The 25,795-nt window shown below is 54.5% G+C and overlaps 2 protein-coding genes across 5 annotated transcripts in view; one reads left to right on the forward strand and one right to left on the reverse strand.

The window, feature by feature from the left end:
* Positions 1-4,084: 4,084 nt before the first annotated feature.
* Maff (MAF bZIP transcription factor F) lies at positions 4,085-15,249 on the forward strand. 2 transcript variants are annotated; one of them, XM_052161240.1, is made up of 3 exons: positions 4,085-4,333; positions 13,325-13,391; positions 13,767-15,249. In XM_052161240.1, exons 1-3 carry the CDS (start codon positions 4,098-4,100, stop codon positions 14,199-14,201), a joined length of 738 nt encoding a protein of 245 aa, XP_052017200.1. In that variant the 5' UTR covers positions 4,085-4,097; the 3' UTR covers positions 14,202-15,249. The 2 variants fall into 2 exon arrangements, with proteins under 2 accessions (XP_052017200.1, XP_052017201.1); XM_052161241.1 differs by lacking the exon at positions 4,085-4,333 and adding an exon at positions 4,551-4,828.
* Positions 15,250-17,001: 1,752 nt separating this feature from the next.
* Positions 17,002-25,795, reverse strand: part of Tmem184b (transmembrane protein 184B) — a 44,331-nt gene continuing 35,537 nt past the window's right edge. For 2 of the 3 annotated variants that reach the window (XM_052160895.1, XM_052160893.1), the window contains exons 6-10: positions 22,798-22,889; positions 21,997-22,166; positions 21,498-21,692; positions 19,975-19,995; positions 17,002-19,196 (exon numbers count right to left, since the gene is read on the reverse strand). In XM_052160895.1, the coding sequence (XP_052016855.1) occupies positions 18,955-19,196; positions 19,975-19,995; positions 21,498-21,692; positions 21,997-22,166; positions 22,798-22,889 (720 nt within the window). In that variant the 3' untranslated portion in view covers positions 17,002-18,954. The remainder of the gene's footprint in view (positions 19,197-19,974; positions 19,996-21,497; positions 21,693-21,996; positions 22,167-22,797; positions 22,890-25,795) is intronic. The other variant, XM_052160894.1, reaches the window with a different exon arrangement.

Here is a 25,795-nt window from a genome sequence, read left to right on the forward strand (position 1 = left end):
ACAAGCATCTGTAATGAGGTCTGATGCCCTATTCTGGTGTGTCCAAAGACAGCTACAGTATACTTACATATAATAAATAAATAAATCTTAAAAAACAAAACAAAACAAAAACAAAAAACAAAACAAAACAAAAAAGCCGGGCGGTGGTGGCATGCCTGTAATCCCAGCACTCTGGGAGGCAGAGGCAGCTGGGGCTACACAGAGAAACCCTGTCTCGAAAAAACTAAATCAAAAAAAAAAAAAAACAAAAAAAAAACCCAAAAACAAAAAAACCCCAAAAAACAGTCTTCCTTCCAAGTACAGCCATTTTCTGACATGTTAGGTACGGGATTTCAATATCCACAATTTGAGGGCATAATTTAGCCCACAGTACAATGTCTTAGGATTCCTATTGCTCTGATAAACACTATAACCAAAAGTAACTTGGGGAGGAGAGGGGTAACTCATCGTATAGCTTGTAGTTCATCATCCAGAGAACTCAGGGCAGGAATTCAAGGCAGGGCCTGGAGGCAGGAGCTGACAGAGGCCATGAGGAACACTGCTTACTGGCTTGTTCCTCATGGCTTGCTCGGCCTGCTTTCTAGGACCACCAGCCCAGCCCAGAGGCGGCACTGCACACGGTGAACTGTATCCCCGACATCGATCAAGAAGCATTTCCCATGGAGGTTCCCTCTTTCCAACTAACTCTAGCTTGTGTCAAGTTGACATAAAACTGTCTAGCACAGACTAACGGACTATTTATGTTTGCATTTGGGTGTCTTCAGGGTGACCAAAGACGCGAGTTCTCTTTACCTAATCACGAACAGTCTCCCACAGCATCAGTGAACAACCTGGCAATGGGGAAATGAACAAGGCTGTACTGTGAGGCCATGGTCTTGTCTGCTGTTCCGTTTGTCCTCCTGCTGGCGTATTCGCTTGGGTCCCTTAGGGATGGCTCAGTCTGCCACATTTCTCCATTTTAGAGTTAATATGTTCTTTCTATAGTTAATAATTAAGTCCTTCAAGCCCGTGAGAAAGCTTGGGAAAGTGCTTGCTGTGGCAGCCTGATGACCAGAGTTTGATTCCTGGAACCCACAGTGGAAGGAGAGAACTGACTTCTGAATGTTGGCCTTCTGACCTTCTCTCTCTCTCTCTCTCTCTCTCTCACACACACACACACACACACACACACACTAGTAATAAATAAAATAAAAACATAAAAGTAGCTGGGCAGTGGTGGCGCACGCTTTTGATTCTAGCACTTGGGAGGCAGAGGCAGGTGGATTTCTGAGTTCGAGGCCAGCCTGGTCTACAGAGTGAGTTCCAGGACAGCCAAGGCTACACAGAGGAACCCTGTCTCAAAAAACCAAACCAAAAAAACAGAAACAAAAATACCATAAAAGTAATAGTTAATAGTTCTCTTCTGGGAAATCACCTTGAGACTATGAGAATCTCCTTTTAAGACTGTTTTTTATATCTTTGGTTATGTGTATATGTGTGTCTTTGTGTGGGTATGTACTCGTGAGTACAGGTAGCCAGCTGGAGGGAGGTGTCAGATACCCGTGACACTGCAGGTACAGGAGATGATGTGGGCCATGAGAATCTAGCTGAGGTCGTACCCTTAACTGTTGAGCCAACTTGCCAGCCGGAAATACCTTTTTTTTAAAGGTATTTAAAAAAAGTTTCATTCATCATCTTTATTTTTTAATTCATATTCTTTTGTTTTGTTTTTGTGTTTGTTTGTTTTTCTTTTTCTTTTTTTGTTGTTTGTTTTGGATTTTGGGTTTTTTTTGGGGGGGGGTGTTTTTGAGACAGGGTTTCTCTGTTGTAGTCCTGGCTGTCCTAGAACTCACTCTGTAGACCAGGCTGGCCTCGAACTCAGAAATCCACCTGCCTCTGCCTCCCAAGTGCTGGGATTACAGGCATACCACCACTGCCCGGCCTTACTCATATTCTTTATTCACCATCATCATTCTCTCCCTCTCTTTTCCTGTTCCCTTCCTCCCTCCCCTGCCCTCCCTCTCCTTGTGTGTTTATGTGTCTGTCTGTATGTGAGTGTATATGTGTGTGTATGTGTATAAGTGTATGCGTGTGTACAAATGTGTATATGTGCGTATGTGTGTCTCTGTGTGTCTGTATATGTGTGTGTATGTGTATAAGTGTATGCGTGTGTACAAATGTGTATATGTGCGTATGTGTGTCTCTGTGTGTCTGTATGTGACATGTCATGGTCAGAAGGCAACACTGTGGGGTCAGTACTCTCCTTTGGCATTACGTGGATTCTGGAGGATTTAACTCTAGTTATCAAACTTGCATCCTTGGGTGACAAGTGTCTTTACCTGCTGAGCCATCTTGGCTGGCTCTAAGGTTATCAATATCTAGCTTCTTGTCAGACACACACACCTGCTGCTGATCCCTGTTGCAATGCCTTATTGCAATGGGGTGCTCCAGGATCATTTGCTAGGGCCATTGCTCTTGCTTGAGACAAAAAAGAAAGGAAGGAAGGAAGGAAGGAAGGAAGGAAGGAAGGAAAAGAAAGAAAGAAAGAAAGAAAGAAAGAAAGAAAGAAAGAAAGAAAGAAGGAAGGAAAGAAGAAAAAGAAAGGAAAAGAAAAGAAAAGGCATTTCCCTGCTTTTGTCTCTTAATTTCCACTACTGTGAACACCCAGGCTAGCTCTGTTTGAATGCTGAAGGCGGCCCAGACTTGGGCAGTGGGAGTGGCCTCAGGCCAGGTCTTACAGGAAGGCAGCTTATCAACAGAAAGTAACCTGAGCAGGCCTGGGCCCGACAGTGACCACCATGACCTTCCTTCCTGTGCGGGCTGCCAGAGGGGAAGGGAGTGACACCCTCAATCTGTCTCCCCTTCCATCTCAAGTGAGCAAGAACTCCGAGGTTTCACGGGTCCTGGGTCCTGGAGCCTTGTTTCATCCTGTGACTCAGAGTTTGGTAGATGGGGTGACAGTGTGCAGACTGCAGGACAGCAGATGGGGGAGGTCTCAGCTCTCGCCTCCATTCCGCCATCCCTCTCCCCAGAAGAATCAGTGACATGGACAATGCTCTCACTGAAAGATAAGAAGATGTGACAGGTCCCAAATCATTCTCCCTCCAGCCGCCTGCGCTCTGAAGTCCGTTCTTCCAGGGTACCATTTTGGCAGGTCAGTTAATGACTCTGCCTCTGGAAAGAGTGTGAGAGGGCCAACCCCACTGCTAAATGCACCACTACACAATGCTGCTTGGCCGTTACCAAAAGATGGACTTCTGTGGACAGCAGGGTATGGATGCTAGAGCCCGGCTCCCTTGTCCTCCGCCACATGGGGTCTCCATTGTCGTACAGGTCTACTGGACTTCTTCATTAGTTGAGCACCTACTATTTGCCAGGCACGGCCTCAGCCCTTTAGAAAGTAGGAAAAGAGGAGTGAACAGGATTGTGTATTTTCTAAAATTGAGAACTTGAGTTCTGAGGTAAATTTTTTAAAACGTCTTTTTCTTATTTATAACGTTTGTGCTTACCTTAAATTCACCTATTTGTTATGTGTCTGTGTGTGAGTGGGCACATGCCGTCCTAAGTATGCAGAGGTCAGAGGTCAGCTTTCAGGAATCATTACCTCCTTCCACCGTGTAAGTTGTGGGGACTGAACGCCAGGCATCAGAGTTTAGTGACGAGCACATCTACCCACATGGAGAGGGTCCCTGGGGCGAGCGGAGGTAGGGTTGGAGATGTGGAGCTGACACCACGTGAAGACCAGGGGTAGGCAATCGCTGGGACTCAGGGAATACAAACCTAGGGTTCACAGGTACAGCGATGGCTCTTAAAACCACGAGACTGGATGAGGTCATCCGGGCAAAGGCTGTAGATCGATGAGAGGAGAGGCCAGACAGTGAAGTAAATCAAATGACACCTCCACCCACGCGGTTCCTCAGAGGTGTCACGTGAATGCATCCAGAGAACACAGTCCCAGCACGGAGAATCCAGGCGGCTCTGGCTGTGGGCCCCGAGAGCCCGGCCTACTGGGGGCGGAGCCTCACTCGGGCGTGGGCGTGGCCTCGGCTCCCAGCGGCTGCTCTGGGGCTCTCTGGCGGCTGGGGCGGTGACGTCACTGCATGACTGGGTTTTTATGAATGAAAGGAATCCTGTGCGTGAGTAATTCCGGGAAGCTCGCCTTACAACTGCGCGCGGCTCCAGCCCCCTGCGCCGCCTGCCCCCATAACAAAACTCAGAGCGGCGCTGCGCGGAGTCGGGTTCCTAGTGAACTGCGGTCCCGATCGGAGAGGAGTGGGGCTCGAGAGCGGTCTGGGATCCCCACCGCCGACGGCAGCAACAAGCTCGCACTGAGCGCCGGGCCTGGCGGAGAGCGGTAAGGACGCGTCAGGGACAGGGACCGTGCTCCAGGAGTGTGCACCCTGGGTCCTGCCTGGGCCGAGCGTGGTCCTGCCCCTTCGGCGCCCCGTGAACATCAGCTCTCCGAGGGGCCTCCGAGGGGCTGCCTGGGAGGCGGTGCGCAGCCCCGGAGGAAGCCCGGGCGGGGGCGGAGGCGGGGCGTGCACGTACGTGACTCGGTGAGAACAGTCCCTGGAGCCGCGCCCAGCACCTTGTGTGCGCGGTTTGTTTACGTCTCCCGGTGGCGTGCGTGCGGGTGTGTTCTCCAGAGGAGCGCCCTGGGTTCTGCGAGCTGCGTGCACACAGTGTACTTCTGTGTCTGTGTGTGTGTGTGTGTGTGTGTCCGCACGCGCTCCCTGGAGACTGACACTAGCCCAGTGTATCTTGAAGGGGGTGCGCATCAGTGTCCACTGGAGCAAATGCGGAATAAGGACGCGAGCGAAGAAAGTGGCCCGGTCGGTGGTCACACCAGGTCTGGAATTTTTCTCCCTCCCCTTCCACCCTCGGTCATCCTCCCCCTTTCCACCAGCCGGGACTGCCCGGCCCCTGTTGTCTCTGGAGTTTCCCCTGGCTGGAGCCATGTGACATCAGTGTTTGTTCCTTGCCCCGCGCGGGTGCCTGCAGCTTAGAATAGAGCAGAGGTTAGCGAGCCAGCCTTCTCCTGGCCCCCTGGTGGATCTAGTAACCTAGTACTTGGAAGTCCGTCCTTAGCCCCAGGTCTTCGGGCTCATCCCTGGACTGCCCCTTTCTTCTAGTCTCGGGAGAAACGGGGAAGGCCAGAAAGCCTGTGACAGACTGGGGAGAGCAAGGCTCCTGGACTATTCTGGTGGCTACTGTGGCTGGTCTGGGTGTCTGGGGCAGCACCTGCTGGCTCCAGGAGGATGGGGGTGAGGCTCACTGTCACACTTCTCAGACTGGACTCCTTAGACTGGACCTCTCTGTGGGCTGCTGGACCCCAGGAGTAATGACAGACTGGGTCAGCTGGCACACCTGGAGTCTACCCAGGGCCAGCAAGATCAGCAGCCAGTGCTAACCCCTGGTGTGGGAAGGAAGGGTTAATGTGGGAAGGGAGCACTGCAAGAAAACACCTGTTCTGGGAATCCCAGGATCCCACTCAAGACATTCCCTCTTGCCCCCTCCCCCACCCAAGGGTGCTGGAATCCGAGGAGTTGGCAACTGAGCTTGTTAGCAGGGGGTGGAGGGGTGGGGGTGGAATCAATGATATTTTACCTTTGAGCCTGGTGAGTTCTGCTGCCACAGTGAGGACTCCAGGGTCCCCATCTGAGGTTGATGGCAGGAGAGCTCTAGAAGCTGAGATGCACAGCCTGTTTTCCAGGAGAAACTGGGAAAGCGGAGGCGATCCCAAGGCCCAGAGCTGGAGGTGTATGTAGAGTTGGGGGTTCGCCCCAGTAGAGCTGGGGGGGGTCAGAGGTGAGGGGAAATGGCTAACTGGCTCATTGACAGAAACTCAGCGTTGAAAGATTCTGTTTCCCCTTGAGTCCCCAGGGGTCGGATAGGGCCCAGGAGCCCTAGATCATACCCTTTCATTTGTTTGTTTGTTTGTTTAATGAGCATTTTGCCTGCATGTATATGTTTGCGCAGTATGTGTGTCTGGTACCAGCAGAGGTCAGAAGAGGGGTCTTGGGTCCCTTGGAATTGTAGTTACCAGTCGTGTGGTTGCTGGGAACTAAATATGGGTCCTCTGTAGGTGCAACAAGTGTTTTAAACCACAGAGCCATCTTTCTATCATATTTATTTTGGAAGGGGGGGAGACAGACTTATTTGAGCTCATTGTGTGAGGGGATATATGCTCACCGTGGCAGGAAGGCGTGGTGGTTAAGACCAGTTTGTCTGTGGCTGAGGTGGTATGGGGCTGCTGGCTCCCATCTCAGTGCACCTGGGAGCTGCTGGGACAGATGTAGGGGGTGAGACTGACAGGCAGATCCAGAGACTGCCTTCTAGGAAACAAAGTAAAAGAACCAAAGAAGTAGATACAGTGTAGCAGCTGAGACAGGCCAGATGCAGGGAAAGCCATGTTTGCTTAAGTAGTAACAAGGCTCCTGAGCCAAGGTCAATCATGGAAGGTTTCCCTGGGGATGTGGCTAGGGATTAGGTGTCTGGTGGTGACTCTGGAACCCCCGAGGACTATGATTCCTCTTTGGGCCTTCAAGGCTCAGCACAGGACCTGGCAGACAGTAAGTAGGTGCTTCCTGGATCTATGGCTAGATGAAGAAATGAGCAATGGGTCCACGTCTGTGACACAGGTAGAAAGAGGACCTCAGGTTGGGGAAGCAGAAAAGCGAGACTGTGGGCTATTGGAGGCAGAACACCCCACCCCCACCCCAATGAGCAGGTTCTATAGAGTGCAGGGAGTTCCTCCTTCACACACACAGAGCCTGTGTTCCTTTTGGGCAATAGTCAATAGAAAATCTTACCTGGCTGGGCAGTGGTAACGCACGCCTGTAATCCCAGCACTCTGGGAGGCAGAGGCAGGTGGATTTCTGAGTTCCGGGCCAGCCTGGTTTACAGAGTGGGTTCCAGAACAGCCAGGGTTATACAGAGAAACCTTGTCTCGAAAAAACCAAATCCAAAAATAAAATAAAATAAAAAAGAAAATCTTACCTGCTCATTTGTTGGTTATTAGCAAAAGAGATTCTGTGAGAAGGGAGGGAACACATTAGCAGCCGGAGGCGCCTCTGTGGTCTGGGACAGTTGGTAGCATGGGCTCTGTGGTTTTGATTTTTTTCCCCCAAAGATTCTTTAAAACTCATTTTCTATTTACGTAGCTGTTTGTGCCTTAGTGAATGTATGTGTACCACGTCGGGTCCCTGAAACTGTAGCTGCAGGCAGGTGTGATCTGCTCGAAGTGGTACCGAGAACAGAATGCAGGTCATCTGCGGGAGCAGCAATTCTCTTGACCAGAGAGATCGATTTAGCCCGATTAGTGTTTTGATTTTGTTTTGTTTTGCTTTGGTTTGTTGATATAGGGTCATATGTAGCTGAGCTGGCTTTGAACTTCTGATGTTCCTACCTCTGCCTCCTGAGGGCTTCGATCATGGTGTACATAGTCACCGCACCGGACTAGCACAAGGTCTCAGAACATGCCAAACATGGTCAAGTTTGTAGGTTTGCATCTCTAGTGACCCCTTTGACGCTATTGGAGGTGGAGGGGGGGACGCGGGGGAGGGTTACAGCAGTGGTGAGGCCACAATGGTCTTGGTCTGGCTGGAAGAGGAAGTGGCCCCTAGCTGTGCAGGTGGAAGAGAAAGGAGGTCAGGGCTCATAGACTGGCTACTTGTGCTCTCAAGCTTCCGCCTCCAGGAGGCCCTCCCTGGTTTCCTTTCCTTTCCTCCCATGCCTCCACCCTGCTAGGGGCTTTGGAGTTTGATGCTGGGCCAGACTCTAACGTGGTAAACTCAGACACTGCCATGGCTGTGGGACCTTAGGTTCAGGGGAGGTTGGGCACGTTGGGAAATCCAGGCAGGCCCTGAGAGAGGGAGTTGACATCCTGAAGTCACACGGTGAGAGTGTGGGTAGGTGACTGGGGCTGGAACCCAGGCTGCTGTCTCCCTGGGGTGCCGCTCAGCGCTCAGCCTCACATCCTTCCAACAGGGAGGCGGCGCCCCGCGCTTGCTGCCAAGACCCAGGCAAACACATTTTTTCCCCTCTGTCCTCAGCCAGTAAGCACCATGGCTCAGCAGCCAGAGAGGAGCCCATGCCAGTGGGTGGGCCGTCTGTCTGCAGGATGTCTCGGGTGTACAGCAAGGGGCCAGAGACAGGGACAGGAAGGCCATGGCCCCCGGCGGGGCAGCCGCCGTGTCCCCGAGAATGAGCTCATTCCTGGGTCTCCAAAGAATACTAGGAACCTCAGACCGGAGTTGGCCCCGCCGGCTTCCCCAGGAAGAAGAGAAGGCTTGAGGGCGGGATCCCTGGGTCAGGCAGACGGGTGGCAGTGGGCTGTCCATGCCTTGTGTCCTGGAAACCGGGGCCTGATGCTGAAATTCAAAGCCAAAGGTGATGGGAAAATCCCCCTTCTCGTTGGGGGACATTCCCTGTGAGACTGGCTGATTGCTGAGCTAGGACATTCCTGGGCAAATGTGGGCCTCCAAGGACGCCTAGAATGCCACTGAGGGGCCTGAGGCTAGAACGGGGGTGTGGGAGTGTGTGGGGTAGTGGCGGGACAGAGGAGGATGGGCAGGTCCCCAGCTTTCCTAGGGCCCAGCATTCATTGTCTCTAAGGAGCGCGGCTTCAGTCGCATCTCTTGGGGGTTGGGGGCAGGAGACTGGCTGTGTAGAGAGGGATTCTGAGGCCATGGGAAGAAAACAGAGAGGTTTTGAAAGACTCGGGCTGTTTCATCGCACTGAAAACAGGTGACTGGTTAGAGCTGTCTGTGCCCAGCCACCCAAGCCTGACTCTGACTTGACCTAAGACTTTTTGTTTGTTTGTTTGTTTTTTCGAGACAGGGTTTCTCTGTGTAGCCCTGGCTGTCCTGGAACTCACTCTGTGTAGCCCTGGCTTGCCTCTGCCTCCCAAGTGCTGGGATTAAAGGCATGCACCACCACTGCCCGGCTTGACCTAAGACTCTTGCGTTTTACACACTGATTCCACTCTACAAGCATGAAGACCAGACTCAGGAAGGACAGCTGACTGGTGAGGAGCCAGGCTGTGCAGCCAAGGTTCTGGCACAGGCACTGCACTCCAGTACTCAGTACCCAGTAGGTCCTTAGTTAACCTATATGGGAGAGACCCCCTTCCACCAAGACTCTTGGCAAAGCGGTTATCCATACCCCCACCCCCACTCAGCCCCACCCCACCGGCAAGAAGGCCTAGGTATGCGGTGTCCTTTGCATATCCTGTCCATCGTCTGCCTAACCCAGGCAGCACAGGCAAAGTGACTTCCTCTTCACAGAGGTGAGGAGACAGGGTACAGAGGGTGTACTGTGAGGAGCTGTCTGGCTCAGTGGAGCTTCAGTCCTGGGCTCTGCCCTGTGTGGCTCTGTCCCCTCTGTCACCCTCTCTGGGCATTACTTGACAATGTTATCAGAAAGACCATGAAGATGATGATAGGTCAAGAGTCAGTCCTGAAGCCAGACAGTGGTGGCCCACGCCTTTAATCCCAGCACTTGGGAGGCAGAGGCAGTTGAGTTCCAGGCCAGCCTGGTCTACAAAGAGAGTTCTAGGACAGCCAGGGCTACACAGAGAAACACTGTCTGGAGGGAAAAACCTAACCAGTCCTGAGATTTTCCCGGTGTCAGGATTCTATCCCTACTACAGATAGGTGGCTATGTGGCTTCTAGCAAGTAATGTCCCTTTCTGGGTCACTCCATAGGGCCTTTCCTACATGCAGTTCTGTAGGTGACCCTCGCTGGCTATGCTGCCTCAGAGCAAGCCCCCAGAGCTGGCTGCAACCCTGACAGCTGGTCAGGCTCAGGAATTTTACTAAGTTCCCAGCTGTTCTCTGCCCCTCTATTTATATTTCAAGTTCTCACTAAAACTGTAGAAGAAATCGTCCCACTCTACAGATGAGATAGTAGAGACCCATCTACTATCTACTGGCGAGAGAAAAAGCTCTCCCGAGGTTGCACAGCCTGGAGAAAACACAGACAGGACTCTGGGCTTGACTCCCAGCCTGTGCCCCTTTCCCTGTTTCCTACACCCTGATCTGGGCCAAAGGTCACATGGGTGGGGTCCTGATGCTTGCTCCAATTCTCCCGGCAACAGTGACATTGGCTCCACATGGGGGCAGATGGCCAGGAGGATGGGGGAGCTGCCTAGCAGGTTAGACTCACACCTTGCTCCACTAAGCTGGTCTTGGAACAAAGCTAGGACATTGACCAGCTGGGTGACCATGACAGAGACTCCAACCAACCCCCACCCCACCCCTGTTCACCTGCTCCCTGCCCCTGTTAGGCCCTGGCTGGGCAACCTCCAACACCCAAGGCTGACTCAACTGTGCGGTGTAGGGACAGCAAGGACATGGATGGTGACACCACTGTGGGAGAAAGGCTGAAGCAAGAAGGGTTGGGGGACAGCGGGCACCCAGCAAGCTCCCCCTGAGGACAGTGGGTGAGCAGGAACCTGGCAGACGAACTGAGGGGAAAAGCGGAGTGGTATCAGGATGATGGTGGTCTGGAGAGGAGAGGGCAAGAGTGAGAGATGAAGTGAAAGAGATTCCCAGGCAGGAGGCAGAATGGAGGGAGGCAGGCTGTGTGGCCAGCAGGGGCAGGGCTGGGCACAGGGCCTGCCTAGAGCCTGGCGTGGGTACCTGGACTCTGTCCTCTGGCTAGTAGGGAGCAATGGGACCCTTGGGAGGTGTCCATGTGGGCTGTCATGTCAGATTTTCTTGGTGGACAGGTCCCACCCCCACCCAAGCTCCCCAGTGTGTGGCTCAGGCACCACAGGCATAGTGGCCCCTCAGATGACTGAGGCAGGATGATCAGAGGTTCTAGGCGCTCCTGTAAAGTCACGTGGAATCCCTTACCCAGAATCAGCACGGGAGCCCAGACCTGCCCAAGTTCCAGCTGCAGGTGCGGCTTCTTCCAGCTGTGTTCCTCATAAGAGACACAGTAGCGTTTTGTTCTGGAGAGATGGGGTCTTGCTATATAGCCCAGCCTGGCCTTGAACGTGATATGCAGCCAAGGGTGAACTAAAATGTGATCTTCCTGCCTCAGCCTCCCCAGCCCTGGGGATTCCAGGGTGTGGGTCATGCCTGGTTCTGCGGCTCTTGTTTAATTTTTGGTTTGTTTTGATTGTTTGAGACAGGGTCTCATGTAGCCCAGGCTGGCTTTGAACTCACGCTCTATATGATGACTCAAACCTTTGACCCTCCTGAGTGTTGGCATGGCTGCTTTGTGCCTCGACTCTCCAGCCAGCCCCATAAGACCCTGCCAGCCCTGGGGCCATGGTAGCCATTTCAGTCAAAACACTGTCTTGAATGGCCAACTTCCCTTTCCTGCCCAGCTCCTTCCTGCTGACTGAGCTGCTAGGCCCCCTGACCTGGTAGGAGTTCTTCCCCAGAAGCCCCAGACTGTCCCCACCTCGTCCTGAGTCACACTGAGAATCCCACAGTTGCCACATGAGCGTCTTCTTTAGCCAGATACTGTTCTCAGCCCCAGGGAAACCATAGAGGATTCAACAAGCTCCCTGCTGGTGAAGAGGGGACATCATCACAGGGCAGACACTGAGCAAGGTGGTGCATGCGCGGTAAAGACTCGCTGCGTGTTAGCACCCAGGTGCAAGTGTGTGGAGGCCAGAGCTTGGCGCTTGGAGTCCATGATTGCTTGTGGTCTTATATGAGTCAGGAGCCCCCGTTTCAGCTAGCCTGGTTAGCTCACTCTGGGGAATCCCACGTCCACCCACGTCTATGCTGGAATTACAAGTGGGGCACCACATGTACCCTGTATTTATATGGGTTTTGGGGATCCAGACTCTAGGCCTCCCACTTGCCCTTTAAATTTTTGAGTATTTATTTTTATTTCATTTGTCTGGGTATTTTGTCTGTGCACCAGTGTGTTCTATCCCCAGTGCAGAAAGAAAGGAAAACGATTGGAGAGATGGCTGGTGTAACCCAGGCTTGCCTTGAACTTGCTATGTAAGCAACACAGGCCTTGATGTTCTTGATCCTCTACCTCCAGGGTGTGGGATGCAGGTGTGCACTAGCACACCGGCTTTTCTCCAGTTTTTCTCCACCTGTCTCCCCAGTGCCCTGTACACGGCAGACTGCAGCTATTCAGGAATTGGCCACTGAAGGAATTTGAGACCCCTAGGCTCATGGTGAAGGCTCTGGGGACCAATGGGCTAGCTTTAGGCTAGGGGATAGCTGCTGTTCCCTCTAAGCAGTTGTTCTTAGCCTATGGGTCTTGAAGAAGCCTATGGTTTCTTAGCCTTTGGGGGTTGACTGACCCTTTCACAGGGGTCACATATCAGATACCCTGCATATCAGATATTTATACTACAATTCATAACGGTAGCAAAATTATAGTTATGAAGTAGCAATGAAAATAATTGTGTGGTTAGGAGTCACCACACCATGAGGAACTGTATTAAGGAATTGCAGGGTTTGAAAGGTTGAGGACCACTGCGCTGGGGCCATGCTGATGAGCAGACCTAGGGGGTTTGGGAAATCTTTCCAAAACATGACCTTGAACAGATTCTGCTAGAAATCTAGGTGCTGGGGTGCTGGCTCTTGGTAGAGTGCTAGATGGACTTTGGGTGGATGGGGTGCTCACTGACCTGAACACATATTTGGGCACATTTCTGTAGATAGTCTGTAATCCCAGCACTCAAGAAGCAGAGGCAGGAGGATAGCCAGTTTAAGCCTAGCCTGGATTAGATGGTAAGACCATGTCTTTAAAACAAAGAAGGCAGGTGAGATGGCTCTGTGGGTAAAAGGGGCTTGCGGCTAAGCCCAAGGATCTGGGATGGATCCCTTAGAACCCACAGGTGGAAGGAAAATACTGACTTCTGCATATTTTCCTCTGAGCTCCACACAACTGTCACAGCTCTGGCATACCTGACTAATGTACACATAAATGAAACAAACCCCAAACTTGCATGTCCTGGCCCCATGTGGGAAAGGAGAGTGGAAGAATGGCCCACTCGCCCAGTTCACATTTGTGGAGTACCTACTGTATACAGTCACTGACATGGTGACTGTGGTGAAACTGGAACTTCGGTGGAGACCGAAGGGAGACAGGGACCGGGAGGGACAAACCATCCATTGGGAAGGGATGTAGTTGGAGAGGACATTTCTGAAAAGGCAGCACTAGGTAAAGACCTAGATAATGAGTCACTAAGGGGAGCTAGGGCAGTACAGGGAAAAAGTCTGGACTGTTGGGGTCGGAGGAGTTTGCTATCAATTCCGAGAATAGAGGCCTGGGATGCCAGGTACCTCCGGAGATTGGGTTTTACTCAAAGTAAAACATGAACACACCAACCCAGGTGATCCTGAACTTCTTTCTCTCCCAGGTCTCCAACCCAGTGGGCATCTTCTGCGAAAATGTCCGTGGATCCCTTATCCAGCAAGGCCCTGAAGGTGAGTGAGGCTGCTAGCTCCTTGTGGTCTCTCTCTCCTTGGGTCTCTCATCCCAGTTCCCCTTTCCTTCCTGGAAGCCCCAAAGAGGACTCAGCAGCGACGGGGCTGCAGGGGCAGGTTACTTCCTGCTGAGCGCGCTTCCCTCATTGCAAGGGGCTTTCCAGGCTGGGTTTCTCGGCTGGACCCAGGACTTGACGCGTGGTTAGTTTGAGCCCTGGGTGGCCTCCTGTGTGCTGATGCTGGTCCTGATCACCTTCAAGGTCTTGGCTCAAGTCCAGCAACCGCGGAAACTGGGAGGGGGTGGGCGCGCCGGGAAGTGGGGCGGCATCCTCAAGCACGGCCCCGTGCCTCTGTTTCCCCACGGTCCTCACTCAGGTCAAGCGTGAGCTGAGCGAGAACACGCCGCACCTGTCGGATGAGGCGCTGATGGGGTTGTCGGTGCGCGAGCTGAACCGCAACCTGCGCGGGCTGTCGGCGGAGGAGGTGACGCGGCTGAAGCAGCGGCGCCGCACGCTTAAGAACCGCGGCTACGCGGCCAGCTGCCGCGTGAAGCGCGTGTGCCAGAAGGAGGAGCTGCAGAAGCAGAAGTCCGAGCTGGAGCGCGAGGTGGACAAGCTGGCGCGCGAGAACGCCGCCATGCGCCTGGAGCTCGACGCGCTGCGCGGCAAGTGCGAAGCGCTGCAGGGTTTCGCGCGCTCGGTGGCCGCCTCCCGCGGGCCCGCCGCGCTGGTGGCGCCCGCCAGCGTCATCACCATTGTCAAGTCGGCGCCAGGCCCCTCCCCTGCTGCCGATCCCGCCCCCTGCTCCTAGTGCCCGCCCCCGTCCCAACAACACCCCTCGGACCCACTCCCATCCTAAAGTGCCTGAGTGCCTTCTGCTCTCTGTCCCTTTTCTCTGCCACGGCTACCCGTTGTAGTGACTTCACATTCCTTTCCTGGGCTCTAACTCATGCAGGCCACCAGACCGGGCCCTGATGGTCCTGAGAAAGGGACAACTTTGCTAAGTTGGGGGTGGGGGAGGCGTTGGGGTTCTAGGTTGCCCTGGGCTGAAAGTCCGCCTCAGATTGAAAAAGAGGTTGTGATCCGGAGGAGAGCTGGTGGGAGAGGCTTTGGATTGTGCCACTATGCCCTTCCGACCCTCCCAGGACTCAGGACTAGGTGGCCTTGTGAGAATGCCCTGCTGGGAAGCAGAACTCAAGAGACCTCCCAGCTGTGCTTGGGACTCGGAAATGACCGGCTTTCCCAAGCTAAGAGTCTTTGGAACGGATCAATGCAGCTCAGCTGGCACATGGGCAAAACGACCTAAGGCCACAGAGCACGGAACAGCTGAGCTGCCAACCCGTGGGGCCTGCTTACAGCTGCCTTAAGGGACATTCCAAGCATGGCTTTCACAGGGGGAACCACACAGACTGGGAGACAGCTCTCTGTGTGGTTGGGAAAGAAGCTGAAGGGGAGAGAAGGTGACAGAGGGGGATGAGGTAAGGAGCTGGCCAGCCAGAGAAGGGCCGATGGAGACGACCACTGAGGTAGATAGAGACACTACAGTCTGGGGTGGGGTGACTTGGAATGAAGGCTTCCACTTTGGTCCGGAGTATCTGTGGGGGTCCGGGGGGCTGATCGGTGTCCCCCTGAGAAGCCCAGCCCTAGCACCTTCCCAACACTGTATACAGCTGACTCTTCCACACTCTTATTTATTGCACGAATCTAAGTTATTCTCACCAGCCAGAGTCCAGCTCCTCTCCCCTGGGAAATACGTGGGCCCTGAGCTGGACTTATATTTTATATCTACAAATAAATCACATTTAATCTTATATTTAGGGACAGCTGGGTGGCAATAATAGTTTTTTTTTTTTTTTAAATTGCCCAGCTCCCAGTTTATTTATTTTCTGACTTCAAGTGAGCCAGTTATCTGCCTTGAGTATTTTGTAGACTTTCTGAATAAAGTCAAGTTCTCTTTTTCCACAAGAGAAGTGCATCTCCTGGACTGTTCTGCGTGTGCTCTAAGTGCCTGAGATGGGTGGGAGGGGACTTCTGGGGTGGGGGCGCTATATCCCATTGCTAGCTCTCACAAGGTGTGGATGGAGACAAGCCAGAAAAGAGCTCAGGCTGGAGTGCCAGGAGAGAGGTCCTGAGTTTTGCAAACTGTCTTCCTGCTGCTTTCACATGGGTCTGATTTTCTACAGCCCCGTGGGAACTACTTCCCAGGGTTCTTGACCCAGAGAGACAAGTGACTTGCTGAGTTCTAGGAGACAGGCCTCAGTCTTAGTCAGGGGAGCGGTGTGCGTGCATACACATTGAGGGCACAGCCATCCTAGTGAGGAATGGAATTCGGTTCTTCAGTCAGGGGAAATAGGGTTTTTCTGGGTGGTACTTCCTGGTTTCTTTCTTTCTCCTTTTTTTTTTTTTTTGTTTTTTTGGATTTGATTTCTTTGAGACAGGGTTTCTCTGTATATAGTCCTGGCTGTCCTGGACCTCACTCTGTAGACCAGGCTGGCCTCAGAAATCCACCTGCCTCTGCCTCCCAGAGTGCTTGGATTACAGGCGTGCGCCACCACCGCCCGGCTTACTTCCTGGTTTCTTGTAGCTCCAGTTTACTTTAAAACAGTGGTTCTCAACCTTCTGGTGAGACCTTGTAATACAGTTCTTTCTGCTGTAGTGACCCCTAACCATAATCTGTCACTACTTCATAACTATAACTTTGCTGTTATGAATCGTAATGTAAATGTCTGATATACAATCCCCATGAAAGGACTGGTCGATACCCAGGGGGTGGGGGTGGGGAGGTCTCTACTCGCTGCTTGAATATAAAGGCGCTATAGAGGAATAGTCTAGAAAAGCCAGAAGGGCTGTAGACCCTAAAAGCACAACAAACACTAGTCCAGAGGACTGGGGCGAGAATCTTGTATGTGGCTAGTCGGGGAGGGAGAGAGAGGCCAAGGAAAGGGGCAGAGGGGAAGAGCCGGATCATGTGGCTTGGCTGAACCCGAAGAACTTTCTCCCCCCTCAGATTGGGGCTGTGCCAAGACTCCATCCCGAGAGGCGAAACTCCGCCTAGCAGCAGAAGGGGGGTGGGTGGGGGCGTGCGCGCTCTCGCGCGATGACGTGAGCTGTTTACCTTCAGGTTATAGGCTACTTGGGAAGTTCCACCGCCCACACGCATTCCAGCCATGCCTGTCACCCATAGGCCAGGCTCTTTGAAAGGCGTGGTGCAAGCCCAGGACCAGGAACTCCTGCCCTAGGCTCCTGGTTCCTAAGGCTGGAGATTGGGCTTGGGGGAACTGAGGCAGTGCTAGGCGGTGCGCGAGTCTTTGATCTTTTGGGAGATACCTACAAAAAAAGTCACCACCTGCCTCTGGAAAAAAACAAGGCCTGAGGCCCAACCCTCTCAGGGATGGGGAGAGGAAATTCCTTGTGTTAGGCTATCTGTGAAGAAAGGAGAAACTGTCTGATGGGATGTGGAGCCTGATTTCAGCCCCAGACAGTGTAAACACCCCCTATGACCTACATCCACTCGGCACACAGGAAGAGGGTGGACCGTCGCCTCTGCCCACGGCTACTACGCTTCTCCCACACAAGAGGGGGAAGGCAAAAAACCTCGCTGGCAGGCAGAAGAGATTTCAATACAATCTATATTATCTCATATATATATATTTCTTCCTGACTTTTATTTGCTTGCTTCTGTCACGCATTTAAAATATCACAGAGACCAAAATAGAGCGGCTTTCTGGTGGTACGCATGGCAGTCACACGACAAAATACAAAACTAGGGGCTCTGTCTTCTCATACATCGTACAATTTTCAAGTATTTTTTTTTTATGTACAAAGAGCTACTCTATCTGAAAAAAAAATAAAAAATAAATGAGACAAGATAGTTTATGCATCCTAGGAAGAAAGAATGGAAGAAAGAACAGGGCAGGTGGTGCGGATTCCTGTCCCATCCCCAGGGACCACTGCTTCCTGCCAGTGAGCTCCCCACAGCCTCACCCATCATGTCAGCAGGCAAGTGCCAGGGTGGGTGAGGACCACTGGGGACAGGAACCAGCAACATACTTTGGCCTGGAAGATAAGAAGTCTCGAGAAACACACCGGCGGAAGCAATCCCAGGAGGAAACCTCGGCTGGGCCCCACGGAGCGCCCACCTGTCGCCTGCCTTCCTGGGCAGCTTGGGACCAGATGCCCAGGCCCCCTGGATGGGGCCGAGAGCTGGCCTCTGTGCTGTGAGGAAGGAAGGAGGCTAAGAAGGTTGCTAGGATGCAACAGCCCCATGAGGCCCCTCACCATGGACCCCTGGGAAGGAACCTGTTTGTTCCAAAGGTGACCAGAGGGAGAGAATCCAGTGAAGGCTACAAGGCAGGGCTCTTCTCCACCATTCTCCACCTCAAGAGGCTACTGGAGCCAAAACCATGTGTTGCTTGAATTCTGCTCACCAGGCCCCCTGTCACCCTACCTCTGAGGTCCCAGCCCTGGGATGTGCGTGTAGAGGGGGCCAGGGAGAGAGTGGGTGGTCCCAGACAAGGGTGCCCGGCCCAGCGCTGCAGAACCCTGAGTGCCAGCAGCTCAACAAGGAGTGCCTGGAGCAGACAGGAGCTGGGGAGGGGCTTTCATATGTGACTAAGGCACAGAAGAGATGGGCCAGGAGCCAGATGGAGCAGACCACCGGGCCCGGTATGGTCAGGGGACCCGGGAGGGTCTGAGACCACCCCTACCTTGGCCCCGCTGCATGACCCCCCCCTCCAGACTCCCTCAGAAAGTGATCTGCAGTGTGGACACTCAGACTTTTCCCGTGACCCAGGAGGGATAAAGCCCAGGGAGACCAGGACCTAGTAGGAGTCTTGACTGCTCCACTGAGGAGGCGGTGGGGAGCTTGAGCCCTGGCACAGTCAGGAAGGATAGGGGGATGGGGGCTCTGCCCCAAACTATCAAGAACTGGACCCAAGTGAGAGGGCAGTGTGGACTTGCTGGCTGTCCCCGGCAGGCAGCATGGCCACAGTGAGAACACCCGAGGACCCCGAGCCCCACATGTCACCAAAGGGCCCATAGGCACAAGGCATCCTTCCTAGGTGGGCCCTGAGGCTCCTGGGGGTCTGGCTCTGATCCTTGCAGCATGCCAGGCAGGCCTAGGTTGGGAGAGGGTCCATAGAGCATTCACATCACCACCTGCCCAGAGTGTGACAAAACTCACCTTGGGCAAGGGTGAACAGGGAGAAGCGGGCAAAGACATGGGGAATGATCTGGTTGGGTCTGGGTATTGCACGGCGTAGGGTGGGCGGGGCCTGACAGCTCGGCAGATATCCTGTTGGGGAGGGGGCTGAGGATGCAGCTTCTGGCCAACACACGGTACAGGATGGGTGGCAGAGACGGACAGCTACAGCTACTGTCCTCTGCTCCTGCTCCAGCGAGTGCAGGGCTGGCCAGGTAGAGATATTCCTGAGGCCTGTTCCTCCGGAAGTGATATGCGAGTTTCTGGTCCAATAAATAAAAGGGCAGCGGCCACGCTGTGCTGGCCGATCCCCAGCCTGGCCAGGGGCTGGGGAGCTCCTGTCCTTCCCTCCCAGTGCCCACACCTAGAACTCATCATCCGAGCTGAGCAACAGAGTCTTCTCATTGTCGCGTGCACCACTAAGGCTGTGGGACCGGGAAAGGCTGTGTGTGGCGCCACGCCAGGTGGGCCCCGGCTCCAGGGTGGACTGCTGCGTGTACTGCTGGTAGGCGGGCGAGAAGTTGTGGATGGCGTCCTGCACGATGTCATGAGGGTTCATGGTCTCTTTGAGGCTGCTGGAGATGCTCTTCATGGGGGCACAGCGGCCTGTGGGAGGGCAGGTGGGGAGTGGGGCCGGAGCAGGAGGAGGAAGACTTGGTCAGTCCCTGCCCCTGCCCCTGCCCCTGGGACAGGCCCCACCCCAGTGTTCACTTGCTCCCTCCTGGGACATGAAAGGGACAGGCCCCCAAGGCTGCTGCTGACTAGGAGGGAGAGACCAGGGGAGCTGTGAAGGAAGCACAAAGGGAGGGGAGGCACAGCACTCTGAGGAGAGCACAGGGCAGGGTGGGAAGCTACAGTCACTCAGTTCACCAAGCTCCAGTGCCAGGCTATGGTCCCCACCTGGGACGGCTGCTGAACCCGGGACCAGGCACAGTAGCAGGCTGGCCTGGTGGCTGTCCATCCGAGAGGGCAGGAACTCGCTACCTTGGCATGCTTCTAACTCACCCACCTGAATATGTGCCCCACAGGATCGGGGTGTGGTGGAGGCACAGTGTAGGCCCCAAGCCAAGCTGGAGTGATGAACTTAACGCTGGGCCCAGGCTGTGAATGGGACTCACAGTCTCTCCACCCTTTGCTCTGTCTTGGAAACACCGCTAAATGCCCCTACCGTTACTTTAGTGGGGCACGGTGCTCCAGAACATAGCAGGCTGTATTTCAGAACTAGAGAATGGAGCGAAGGCAGCCCTCTTAGGTGCTCAGGCCCTCACCCAGGATGCCAGCTTGGAGGAGTTGGGTACACGAGGGGCTACAAAAAGGCATGCCAGTGACAGGAGCAGACTGACGTGCAGGACAGACGTGCAGACAGAGCAGAGAGCAGACCTACCGTAAGGGCCGTATGTCAGTACTGCCCGAGGCCAAACCCAGGGAAAATGCAGAGTAAAGGGGCAGGGAGAGAAGCAGGAGGGACAGAGAAGACAAGAGACAGCTGAGTGAGAACTGCCCGCTCACCCCAGGCCCAGTGACACCCCCATCCACCTGCAGACACCTAGGCTCATGCTAACCGGGGTCACCCCACATCTGAGGGCCTCTCTGCCCACGTCTCCTAGGTCTGCTGGAGCTACACCTACACGAAGCCATGTCTGACAAAGCTTACTCCAATGTAGAGCTTTGGAAATCAAGGCTCAGGGTCCATCCCAGAGCCTGCTCACCCCAGCCTAATGTGAGTGGCCTGGTTAGGAGAGTGGACTACAGCCCACAGCAGCAGCCTGTCCTGGGTGGGCGCATCTACAGGGGGTCCGGCTTGAGGGAAGTGTGTGGAAAGGCCACCATGTCACCAGTAAAGTGCTCCTGTGGAGCCTCCAAGACACAGCGCCCTCTGTGCAAGATAACCTGGCTTGCTTCTAGCAGCCTGACTAACCAGGTTTAAGGGACACGGATAAATGTCATCGGATCTTCCCCACTGGGGCCTAGCAGGAAGTGTGCGTGGGGAGCACAAGGTAGCAAATGGCTCAGCAGAGGAGGGATGCCCTCCAACACCGGGGTGGCGGCCAGCAGAGGCAGTTGAAGGTCTCTTCCCAACCAGGATCAGCAGAGGGACTGAGCAGGGATCCCTAAGACTCCCCATGCCAACCACGGGGGTCTATGGTGGGCACCAAGGCTTGGCAGAAGGGTTTCTGGCCTCCAGCCATGAGGTAGAGCTGACAGCAACTGGATGGCAGGTGCTTTAGTCAGGAGGCCTCCCTTTCCCTCCACTGCAGTCTCTCACTGAAAGGCAGCCTCACGCAATTCCCTCAGGAACAAACCTTCTGCCCACCTGGCCCACTGCCTCTCCAGACACCTGCACCAGCCAATCACAGAGGTGCCCGGGGAGGGCCCTACCCACCAAGGTCTTTCTAGGGCTCTCCTGTACACCAGGGCTATGGTGTACTGCCTTAGCAACAACGATTAGAGGCGTGAAGACCAGTGGCGGCGGCGGAAGCTACCATCTGACCCTGCTTGTCACAGGGAAGCGGGGTTCCGTGGTTTGTTCCTTGAAGACCCTCAGCAGGCAGAAGACAGGTCAGAGCAGACCCCATGCAGTGAAGTCCACTAGCCTCTGTCCCCACGTCCTTTTGTCTTTCTCTTTCTCAAACTCACAGTAACCTCCTGCCTCAGCTTCCTGAGAGCTAGGATTCTAAGTATACACCCTTCTATACTATCTGTGGGTCTCCACTCTTGGGTCTACATGGGTGAGCTGAGCTTCTAGAAGCTCACTGGGGGTGCTCTGGACTCAGACAGCCCTGCTGCCTGACCTCTTCAGCTCCGCTTCCAGTCCAGTCAACCCTTACAAGATGCTGGGTGCTGGGGGTCTCTGAAGCTGACCTCATAAGACTGGGGTCCCGCCCTGGGTAGGAACCCGGCTCATACCTTGAGCGTCCAGTCTCTTGTCAGCGTAGACCTTGTAGGTGAAGGCGTGACGCAGGGCCAAGGCCGCGAAGAACATCTCGATGCAGATGATGAAGTCCTGGTAGCCGGCAGCCACAGTGCCCTCACCCACTGACACACGGGCTGAGTTGATCTTGGGAATGGCCCCGCACTTCTCTAAGATGGCCAGTAGCATGCCTGGGCAGGGAGGGCACATGCTGGACCCTTCCCATGCCCCCCAGTCATGCAGTGCCACCCAAACAGCCACACACCCTGGGGTACAACAGGGCTCATTTGCTCCTGGAGGCAGGCGCGACCACACGGAGCACAGGAATTTCCTGCAAGCCTTACCCCTCCCTCCCAAGTGCCCAGTGTCCAAGGGACCCGTGAGTACCAGGCCAGGATGGAACCCACAGTTCCGGAATCGTGAGCAGAGTGGGAGATGGGACCGAGATGGAAGTGGGCACCGGGACTGTGAGCACCAGGCTGAGAGGAGGCTGACCTTGCCAGAAGGAGAGAAAGATGACGGACTTGACCATGAAGAACTTGAGGACAGGGCTGTAGGGACTGAGCAGCTCCCGCGTGGCGAAGTAGAAGAGGAAGAGAGCGTAAAGGGCCAGGCTGACGGAGATGTTATAGATGATGGTCACGTAGAGGTACCCACTGGTGACACTGTGGGAGAGGCATGCTGTGGCTGGGACCAGCCCTGTGAGGGAGGCTGCTCCCTCCTCCACCCTGCCCACAACCTGCTCTCCGTGGGTCATGGCCGTGCTCCATGATGCCCCGGAGGGAGGGGACGGGGATGGGGGTACAGTGGGAATGGGGTGCAGGGGTGTGGCTGCCATCACCGCTTCCCCCCGCTCACACGGAGGCCCTGCTCTGAGCCCATTCCTGATGGAGGACACTAGGGGGAAGCTGTGGCTATGCTGGAGGTGACAAGTGTCACAGTGGGCATCCTGCCGCTTGCGCTCCTGATCCTGGTGGACTCGGCTGCCTAGGTAGGCTACAGGTTACGTCCAGGCCTGAGGACTGTCTCCTAAGGCTCCTTTCAGAACTTGCCTTAGAGCAGTCACCACCTTCTGAGACTCACCCATGGCTACCATGTATGTCCTGAACATGACATGACTGGTTAAGAGCTGGCATCTGGACCAAGAGCACGACGGCCACCGCCACGCTCAGGCTCAGAGTCAGGGAGGTCTGAGCCCCATGCGATTTAGGGAGACCACAGTGGGCTCTGCAAGGTGGGGTACCCATTGTATGCCAATATCCCACCCACAGATCCCAGGGGAGGACCCCTGCTTACTCAAAGTCCCCGTCCCGGTACTTGCCGAAGGCCTGGAGTATAACGGTGCTGACGGCCATGAGTGGCTTCACCACACAGAACTGCAGGGTGGCCTGTTGGGGAGACAGATGAGGCAGGATGATGGGGCGTTCTGCCTCAGCGCCTGTCCTGGCAGCTGGGCCTATGCTGGCTGCTAGGAAGGAGAAGGCCGAATGTGTAAGGACACAAGAGGATGCTGGGGACTCAAGGACTAAAACCACAGGACCCCCTGGACTAGGAGCAGAAGACATCTCAGAGAGAGCTCAGAGGACGAGAGGCCTTCGGGAACATGAAGAGGACAGGATCCAGCCAGAGGGACCAGACCAAGCCAGCGAGATGCTTCAGGTAAAGGCACTTGTTTGCCAAGCCTGCTGACCTAAATTTGATCCTTAGGACACAGTGGAAGGAGAGAAACTCCTGCAAGTCACACAGGCACGTGCACGCGCGCGCGCGCGCACACACACACACACACACACACACACAGAGTAAGTAGGAGCTGAACAGGTTTGCAGCCCTGCAGGCGGAACAATAATATACCAACCAGTACCCAGAGTTCCCAGGGACTAAACTACCAACCAAAGAGTACGCACAGTGACCCATGGCTCCAGCTACATGTGTAAGAAGATGGCCATTTCAGACATCAATGAGAGGAGAGGCCATTGGTCCTGGGAAGGTTTGATGACCCAAAATAGTCAAGTCAGGAAAGGGAGGGAGGGTTGGTGGGCAGGGGGAGGGGGCATGGGATAGGGGGTTTCTGGAGGGGTAATGAGGAAAGGGGATATCATTTGAAATGTAAATAAAGCAAATATCTAATAAAAAAGAGTAAGTAAACAAACAGGAGCAGTTCGTTTGTAGAGGCCCACGCAGGGCAGAATGTGGGCAAGGAGGGCAGCAGGGTGCAGCAGCAGGGAGGTGGCTCTGGGCAAGGGGGCACTAACGAGGACCTGGCTGCACAGGGAGCTCAAGGACCCCCCTCCCCTTCTCATCTTCCCCTTCTGCTTCCTTGCCCATGCCCTGGCCTGGGCCAGGATTTCTGTGGAGCTGGGGTCTGAGTAGGCTGGAGCCTTCAAGAGCAGCAAGTGAGGACAGAACACCCCTTTAATATGCATGAGCCCCAAAAGGTACATGGGACTTCAGGCCTGGCTGACTGTGCACTGCGGTCACTCAGGCAGTCACCTGGTCTGGGAGTGGGAGCCACCTGGGTCAATGTTAAATAACCCACGCCCATAGCAGAGAGTGGCAGGGAGGACAGAAGAGCTAGAGCGGCATCCTCCTGAGGCTCCCTGCTCTACACACAGGGAGGCTTTTCAAACTTGCTCCACCGCAGGAGGTCGTTTCTGTAGTCCAGGGGGGTGTCCGTATCACCCACAGCCTCACACTGACTGAAAGCCGTCCTCCTCAGCCAGAAGCCCTGAGTGAGGGGAGGCGGTGGGCACAGGGTGTAGCCAGGATGGGTCAGGCTGAGACCAGGGGCTGAAGCAGAAGGCCGCCTGGGACCCCATCTCTGCTCCACTGAGGGCCTGGCCTGTGGCAGCCACAAAAAAAAAAAAAAAAAAAGCCTGCAGCAGGCAGAGCTGTGCGCTGCTATCACAAAGCCCCGCAGAAGCCCTGGGCTGCAACTCTGCACCAGAGGCAGTGTGAGGAAGGAAGAGCAGGGGTTCACACTACGGTGCCCAGTGAGCTGGTGGGGCTGCCCTCTGTGAGGGACTTTCATCACCTCAGTCACACACAAGGAAACTGAGGCACAGAGCTGAACTGGCAGATGCAGCAATGGAGCCTTTGTCCAGCGATACAGGGTTGTCCCGAGGTCCACAGATCAGGTGAGAAGTCAGAATTTCGTCAGTCCCAGAGTGGGCAGTTCTTTCTAGAGCTCTGTTGGGTTGGTGGGAGTGTGTGTGTGTGTGGGGGGGTCACTGACCTGAGAATCCTTACTCCCCACCCTTCTTCTGTCACTACACCCCAACCCCGCTTGTGTCTCCTCAGGGACAGAACCCAGGAAAACACACACACACACACACACACACACACACACAAAGTGCTTTTCCACCACATTGTAGCCCCAGCCCAGGAATTTCCCCTTTTAACAAAAGCTCCAAAAGACTCAGACACTGGGCTCTGGGCCCGAGGACATCCTGGCCCACCCTGTGGCGCTGGAATGAAGACCAGACTGTGAGCACAGGGGTGCCTGCCGGCAGCCTTCACACTGCCACTCACACTGCCACGCTGAGGCTCAACAGTCAGCCCCAGAGCCCAGAGGGGATGGTCTGTACCTGGTGGCAGTGAGGCCAACTGCACTTTCTGTTCTGCTCTTGAGAGCAAAACTTTGAGGACAATGTAATGATCAAAAGCGGTCATGAGTCACAGCTGGGCCTGGACTGGGTGGCTGAACCACATAAACAAAGGCTCTGTGAGCCCCACCCTGGACTAGACCAGGGTTAACCCCTTCCGGACCACTGCATGAGAAAGCGAGGCTCCCTCTGGGAGAGGCAGAATTGAAGCTTGGGCACGTGCACTGACTGCTGTGTGCAGGTAGCCACGCTGTGGGCCCTGAGCCCTCTACAGAGGCCAAAAAGACTGACAGGCTGCAGTGCCCTAGGTGGGTGTGGGGGCCATGTCTCTCTGACTACTTGGCCTCAGCCTTGGCGAGGCTGACAGAGGCCCTGCAGAGGCCAAGGGCAGTCATGAAGTCTGGGTGTGGCACACACAGATACTATCTCCCTGAATGAGACAGAGCTGTGCTAAGGACTACATCCCCTGCCTCATCTGCTCCCTTCAGTTACCTCTTGAGGTAAGTATCGCCACCTCCATTTTACAGAAGGACAAACAAGCTTAGAGAGGCTAAGCAAATGATGAGTTCACACAGGCAGAGAAGCTGGAAGTCAACTCCAGTCCGGAAGGGGTGACAGAGGAGGCCAGCAGGCCTGGCGCTGTGACGGGAACATGGGAGAGGGCAGGGGCTACGTGGTCTGGCCTGCAAAGT

The sequence above is a fragment of the Apodemus sylvaticus genome, chromosome 17, assembly GCF_947179515.1.
Source record: "Apodemus sylvaticus chromosome 17, mApoSyl1.1, whole genome shotgun sequence".
NCBI lineage: Eukaryota > Metazoa > Chordata > Mammalia > Rodentia > Muridae > Apodemus > Apodemus sylvaticus.